Below are 7,627 nucleotides of genomic sequence, written 5' to 3'. Positions count from 1 at the left end.
TGTGTTGGAGCAGCTAGACAACAGTAGCACGCTACTGTCCTCTTCGGGACGTTTTGCTTACTGCACCTCCCTTGTGTCGTTGATACACTGTAATTATATCGTTGTTTGGTTCTTCGCTATTTCTTTAACATACGTCTGGGTATCAAACAAATCGAAACAGTGACATTGGAACACCACAGGGGCATATTGAAATATGTGAATAAATGTGACAAGCCAATATAAGAGCTTGAAATGAACTGTAATGGGTGTGTTTATTTTTCGACATACTAATGTAAAATTGTTCCGCTTGACGCGCTGTTGTATCTGTCCGTCGGTAATACATTTCCGCCAGAAACTTGTATCACGTGCTCCCCGCCCTTCTTCTTCTTGGGTAACAGCAGCTCGACAAGGGCTGCGTTGTACTGCCCTCTTTAGGACATTTTGTTTACTGCAACTTCATTTTGTCATTAATACAAAATACAGTTGTTTGGTACTTCACTATTTATTTAAAATATGTTTGGATATCAAACAAAACAGTCACATAGCAACAACACAGGAGCGTATTTTAATTATGTGAATGATTGTGACAATGTAGATTTACATCAGCAATCACAAAATAAAAGTTGTTCAGCTTCGGTGCTGCATGGGTCCGTGCGTATTAAAGTTCCGCCGGAAACCTGCACCATGACCGAAAAGGTCCTGCTAATTTTCCGCTCATCTTCTTCTTGGGTTGCTAGACAACAGCAATGCTCTACTGCCCTCCTCGGGACATTTTCTTTATTACAACTTTGTTATGTCGTTGATATAATTATGCAGTTGTTTGGTACTTCACTATTTATTTCGACGTTGTCTGGATTAGCAAACAAATCAAAACAGTCAAAAGAAGCCTGTTTCTTTCGATTTGTAATGAGATTATTATTATTTATTTGACCTCTTTCCACTGGAAGTATAACAAAACAACACAAAATGCTTAATATTTATAGTTATAATTTAAACCTTCCCAATGGCACAGCTGCATACATAGCAACTGGAATCAACTAAAAGACACACAACTATCATGCATGTGTGATGAATGGCCACAAAGCGGCGCTGCAACACATAAAATACTGTTGTGTTGAGTTCAAGTGTGGACTTGTAACTGACTTGTTGAAGACTCCGTCGTGTCTGTGTGTGTGTTTTGTCATCAACAAACATATTTACACAATAAGTAGCTGCCCTGACGTTTGACCTGCGGCCAATATGCTGCTGAGAAAGATTATTATTACGAAATATTTACAAAGTACTTCATGAAGTGCCTAAGTTTGAGGTTTGTGTCTGTTTTTAGTTTGAGTTGTTGAACTCTTTCCCCCCCTAAAGTGTAAACGAGCTGTTCTCGCCTTAACCAGTTTCCTGATTTTGAATAACGAGCTAGCTGGGTCTTGAGGGGTCACTGGGGGGTGGGGGTGGGGGCGAGGGGTTGTGGGGAGTCAAAAGTGAGCCCGAGGCCACAGTAAGATGACACCAAGTTATTTTGATCTTTGATCCTTGAGGGTCGTCACCTGACTACGCTCAGGATAGGACTGCGTGACCCTTGACCTTGCAGTTGCAAATACTTGTTCCGCTTATTTTATTTTCCTTTAAAATGCCTGAAACCATGAAAGAGTTTGGAGGTCACATGGCACGAATTCCCTCAGGAAATGCCGCGTGGAAGTAACAACCTGAGCTACATCTTGCAGGCTTGAAGGGTGCCTTTGAAGTCCACCACTCAGCCGCCATGATGACAAAAAGCGATGGCATGATCACATCATGGAGACCTTTGATCGCAGACCTGAAACAAGATGCCTTTCCTCCCTGTCCACCATGTACTTCCTGTTTGTACCGCCTTAACTATGAACACCCTCACTGAGGAAATGGATGGAAATCCTACAGAAGTTCAGCGCCTTCCTTCTCCTGAAGCTCCCCCTCCCTCCTGGAGGAGGCGAGTCAGGATGTCCAGGAGCCGCCGATGGACATCCCGGCCTCTTCCTCGGTCCACGCCGCCTGACTCGGAACATTCCTGCACAGCCCGCTGAAGCTCCACCTGCTCCAACCACCAGAGGAAGAGAACGTTGCGGTAGAACCTCACAGGAAAAAAGACGCAAGGAAGCGTTGGGAGTTGCTGACCTGCAGGGGCAGCCCTGCTTTTGCCCCGAGCAACGTGGGGGAGAACCACAGCCTGAAGATCTTCTCGCAAATGACCTGAAGAAGAAGCAAGAGGAAAGTGTCTTTGATTAACACACCCACTTCTTCCTGTTTGACTTTTGTTTTCATTCCACACGCCCGACTTGATGTTGCCTGCAGTGTCAGCCTTCATCAGCTCAACAGCCGTCACGGCGGCGTAGGTCAAAGTTCACAAGAGAAGGAATGCAGTGTGCTCAGACTTGAAACTCTTGAGTCTGACCAATCATTTTTCTGTAAGGAACCAAATTTGCTCCACACGTTTAGTGGACGGACACGTGTGTTTGTGGACAGTTTGAGCAAGAGTGGTTGACAAACATGGCCGCCATCAAGCAAAACGTGGTTGTAAGAGTCATAATGGTTCTAAAATATGCTAGCATGTCTTCCAGAGCATTCTGGCCACAACCCATAGGGGGCGCCACCAATTCGGGTCCCCGTGGGGTTGAGGTGACAACAGACAAACGAGGTGGGGCCACCTGCAGGTTGGAGTTGGAGCGATGGCGGCTGCAGCGTCTTTTCATCAGGTTGCACGAAGACGAGCAGTCAAAGAAGTTGCAGTCGTCGTCGCTGCTGCAGTTCTGGTCCAGGATGTCCTCCATCTTGGGCTCGAAGAAGGCCATGTCCACATCGATGGCCACCACCTGATGGACATTCAAAGCATGAAGGTGCCGCTCATGGGAACACGTAACGACGTCGTAGTAATGATGCTAGGCGCTGACAGTCAGGTCCTTCCTGATGGCGAAGTTCTCCGGTTTGACGTCACACAGGTGGACTTTGTGCGTGAAGTCGTTGTCAAAGTGGTGCACCATGTCCAGAAAGCTCAGCGCGATGCGATGGACCTTCTGGCGGGCGCTCCACGGCCCCAAACGCCCGGACCCGACCACCTCCTCCAGGGAGAAAATGTTCTGGTCCCAGGCGTGGCCTGCAGACAAGTACTCCACTGCGTAGAAGTGTCCGCAGGAACCCAACACCTTGGCCACGTGTGAGCTGAGGTCCTGCAGGACCCTGGAGGACCACGAGTGAAAGCGTTAACGTGGGACATGAAAAGCGTCAAAGACAGAAGGACGCCAGCCCGCCTGAGGAACCTGAGGAAGGTGTACTCCTCCTGCTGCAGCAAAGACCACAAGGACGCCAGCTCAGCTCTGGAGTAGGTCTTGTCTTCGGACCTGAGCCTCCCGTTCCACAGTTTGGACAAAGAACTAGCAACTCCTCCCCCTCCTTCATCATCATCTTCCTCCTCCGTCAGACCCAGCCAATTACGGACCTGACCGGGAGGCAAAGCACGGACTGGATGGCCTTGACTTGGTTTGGAACTCCTCAGGTGCTGGTCCACTTACTTCCAGAGTGGCGTAGAGAACCACATCAAGAGCGGACGCATCCTCTGCTGGCTCCTGCTGTGAGGAGACAGTTCAAGTTTAGTGAGAAGCTCTTCTCCCCTCAGAACCTGTCAGAAGTGGACCACCCAGTACCTGGTAGTCCAGAACTCCCAGAGGCTCATAGGAGGAGAAGTTCTCCAGTTTGGACTTGAGGATTACAGGCTGTCCTCTCCAGTGGACCTCCATCACCTTCTTGCCGTTCTCGTAGTAGAGACAGCGCTTGTACTCCACCAGGCCGCGGACGCAAAGATCCGTGCACATGTCGCCCGCCGCCGAGCCTTGGCCAAAGTCAGAACACTGGGCGGGACAGAAGGCGTCACCACAAACAGACCAGAACTACGGGGACAAGGTCTAGCTGCCATTTTGGTGACGGTGGATCTTTCAGTTCAGCAGAACGGAGGACGTGTTAGCGTAACATGGCAGAGGTCCTGTCATCTCATCAGGCTGAAAGGCGAACAGTCATGGGGGGGTCAAAGGTCAAGTGCAGCAATGAAGCCCAACACATGAGAACAATGATGACACACAAGTGTGGGCTGAATGGATCGCATTCACACACACACAGACACACACAGACAGACACACACACACACACACACACACAGTGTAGGAGGACAACTTGACCCCCCCCCCCTGAAAACACCAACACACCCTTCTTGTCTTTGCAAAGTATCCAAAATGCAGACAAACAAAGCTAATTTGAATTAAAGCTACACACACACACAAAATGGCGTGTTCCCTACATTCCAACACCAAGGCGAGGGTTTGGACAACACGCTATGGAGATCTTATTTCCACGTGGTGAACGATACGCCGCTACGACACCTTTGCGTCACGTTCAAGCGTTAGCGATTAGCGTTACGTGCGGAAGACTAATGCTTCCACAGCATTTTGATGGCGTTTGCAGCCTGTTGTAGATCATCACCGCAGAGCTCACCAGGGACGGAGACAAGCACATGCATCGACACGGAGGTCATTAAATGCACCGTGGCCCATAAATAGTCTGGAATGTCGTGCAGGGACTATGTTCCCAACGCAGCCACCATTAGACCCTAAATAGACCCTATAGGCCTTAAATAGACTCAGATACAATAAATACTCATGGCTGCACGTTGGACGAGTGGTTAGCGTGTAGGCCACACAGTCAGGAGATCAGGAAGACCTGGGTTTGAATCTCTGCTCAAATTATTATGATTATTATGAGGTATGAATGTTAGTGGCAATGGTTGTTTGTGTTTATGTGCCCTGTGATTGGCTGGCCACCCGTCCAAAGTCAGCTGGGATAGGCTCCAGCTTCCCACCCGAGTCATGCTCAGCGACATGGAAGATGGATGGATGGGTAAATAGTCACGGGCCAAAAGGCAGCTGAGACATCAGAGGAACCTCAAGAGAACTTGGTGATGGACAGCCAGGAACGTTCATGAAGATAAGGAAGAGGAAGAAAAAGGGAAGCCGGTTCGAGTCCTGACACGCTTGAGTGGCGGACTTGTTGACTTTGGATCTGGGTGCTAATCTTTGTGTTTATTTGGGATTTTCTCAGCTTCCACTTTGGATCTGGGAGCCGTTTTGAGAAGGTCAAGGCACAAGGAACCAGAAGGTTGAACCATCATGCAGGTTGCACACTGATGACATCATCAGCACGGACTCACCAGCCGCTGCAGGATCTTCTTGCTCCTGTCGTCCGTGCAGAAGTCAGACAGGATCCTCCTGTGGACCAGAACCAGGCCGTTGAGGAGCACCCAGGACCCGAGCCAGAGGAGAACCAAGACCAGTGTCCCTCGGCGAGACCACAACCTGAGGCCCACCCAGCGCAGGAAGCACACGCCGGCGGCCATGACGGCTGTGACCACGCCTACCGTCCTTCCACAAATAGTTAAGAAGCTTCTAGGTGAAGGTGAATAAATTACGGACATGTCTTCCTCGATGCTCTGCACTCATCAAAACACGAGCCTGGACGGGGAGCAGCTGGTGCCGTGAGACGTCCAATGACAGCAGGCGGTTGATGTGTGGACATCTGGACTCATTGGACGTCCTCCAGAATCAGAACCAAAACCGCCGCCAGCTGGCTGTGCTCTCTGGGAAAAGGAAATCAAACCCTGACACTTGGAATGTCCTTCATGAAAACAAAGCAACGCGGACTGGTTTTCTCCGACTCGTCACAGGAGACCCGACGTCCGTCATCTGCTAGCAGCTTTTTAAACGCCTTCAGATCTCTCTGATGTTGAAGACAAAAACCTCAGAGACGTCTTGGGTCTTTAGTTCTGCTGCACATATTTGTCTTCCTGCTCCAAGAACCAGACCCCGTTTTCCTTCAGCTCCTCTTACGACTTCTTCTTGTGGTCAGATCTTAGTTCCAAAAAGCTGACTGGAAGTCAGTCAGCGGTTCTGGTGCTGGAGCCTGTCACACAACGCCTCCTCTCGGGCCCACTTGATGAAGCGGGACGCTCGAGGGAGAACCAAATGAGAACCAGGAGGTCTTCTGTTCAGGTCTAATGTGTGTGGCCCGCAACTTGAGACGCTCTGATGCAGTTTTGCGTCACCCCTGACCCATGAAGGGTTCTGAGTGACATGAGGACAGATCACTCACCTTGAGGTCATCCTTCCACCTCACGCCAACCCTTTCCTTCATGAAGTCCTGTTCAGTCCAAGAGTTGCTCTTTTAGGGTTCATCAAGTCAAAGCAGAAGAAGAAAAAGTTCCAACGTCAAAGAAGAAGTCCAAGTTTTGTTCTTTAAGATGCTACAATTCTGCAAAGTTTCCTGTGGAGGTCCAGAGGCGGCAGAACACACGAGTCCATTGAAGAACCTCCGCCTGCTTCTGTCCGTCTTGTCACAACTTGCCAACATGGACGTCTGCATCGGGTCGCTCCTCTGAAGATGCACCGGGAGGTCAGCAGTGACTCCTTGTGGACTCTCAGGCTTCCTCGGACCACTGCGGACCAAATTTCTTTCCCCCCTGCCTGCACTGTGTGTGTGTGTGTGTGTGTGTGTGCACGCTCAGGCATGTCAGCGCAGCCTTCCTGCAGTCTTTGCTGCTGCTCTGTGACGCCCCCACATGGCGGCTGGAGGGTTTACACTCACTAGATAAGTGTGTGGGAGGCGCACCCCCATCCCTCCCGCTCTCATAATAATATGCTACTGTATCTGGCCCCTCCTCCGTTACCACGGCAGCAAGTTAGATGAACCCCCCCCCCACCTCTTCCTCCTGTGCTGTACTTTGGAAAGCTGCCAATAAAAATCAGGCCAGAAGCGGCAGACAGGTTAACAACTCCCATTTGTTGATACAATTACATCCTGCAGTCATTAAAAAAATAGCAGGAGAGGCCTCTTTAAATTCACACCTTAGGATGTTAAAACACAAATGCATGCTGACCTTTTAATGACCCCCCTCTCAACAACAACAAAAACACCAGTTAGCATTATCTATGCTCACTTAGCATCACTCCAGTTCAAACACAACAGCTGCTAACAACAGTTTGACCACAACAACGTCCAACACAAAACACTGGCGCCACTAAATGAACTCAATGAATGTAAACGCCAGGGAAGCTGCCACCTGGCGGCGTAATCTAGTACTGCAACCTCCCTTTATTTTGTCAAACCTAGTTTATTCATCACAGTATATGTTTACATGCTACTATTTGTACGAGTAAACATCACAAAATAATTTCCTGAGACAAGTATTGTCTTTATGTCCTTTGATGTGTTTCCGATTTTTACGCTTGCACAGGCAAGAGGAAAATAAAAGTGTGGGATGAATTGGGAAGTGGGAAGTGTTGGAAGAAAAGTGCATCGGTCAGTGGGTGTCTGCAGGAGAAGTGGAGGAAGAAGAACGAGGCAAGCAATTCAATCTTCTCCTCAGTGGTCTCCCTCCATTACTCTCCCAGCAGAACTTCATCAGTCTGGTCTGCTTCGGCCTCAAGTTCATGTCATCTTCTTAATGTCAAACATGTGGACCGCGTTACAGGCTGGCTCCTCGCAAGCCACAACCAACACGTCGTCAATCAAGTGTGAGGGAAATGAAAAGAAAACGAGAGAGAAAATGCAGAGAAGAGAAAGATTCACTCCTAATAAGAAACTA

At 49.1% G+C, this 7,627-nt stretch overlaps 1 protein-coding gene across 4 annotated transcripts; it reads right to left on the bottom strand.

Annotated features, from left to right (window-relative positions):
• Positions 1-555: 555 nt before the first annotated feature.
• Positions 556-6,595, bottom strand: LOC131109165 (divergent protein kinase domain 1C-like). Of its 4 annotated transcripts, XM_058060836.1 has the most exons (9): positions 6,136-6,595; positions 5,198-5,623; positions 3,645-3,848; positions 3,513-3,569; positions 3,261-3,439; positions 2,895-3,180; positions 2,652-2,816; positions 2,122-2,196; positions 556-2,038 (listed from the first exon to the last, which is right to left on the bottom strand). In XM_058060836.1, exons 2-9 carry the CDS (start codon positions 5,459-5,461, stop codon positions 1,892-1,894), a joined length of 1,377 nt encoding a protein of 458 aa, XP_057916819.1. In that variant the 5' UTR covers positions 5,462-5,623; positions 6,136-6,595; the 3' UTR covers positions 556-1,891. The 4 variants fall into 4 exon arrangements, with proteins under 4 accessions (XP_057916819.1, XP_057916818.1, XP_057916820.1 ...); XM_058060835.1 differs by having other exon boundaries at positions 5,198-6,595; XM_058060837.1 differs by having other exon boundaries at positions 3,513-3,566; positions 5,198-6,595.
• Positions 6,596-7,627: the final 1,032 nt, after the last annotated feature.

The sequence above is a fragment of the Doryrhamphus excisus genome, chromosome 21, assembly GCF_030265055.1.
Source record: "Doryrhamphus excisus isolate RoL2022-K1 chromosome 21, RoL_Dexc_1.0, whole genome shotgun sequence".
Lineage (NCBI taxonomy): Eukaryota > Metazoa > Chordata > Actinopteri > Syngnathiformes > Syngnathidae > Doryrhamphus > Doryrhamphus excisus.
The sequence above is the reverse complement of the archived record's forward strand: the minus strand, read 5'-3'. Positions and strand labels throughout refer to the sequence as shown.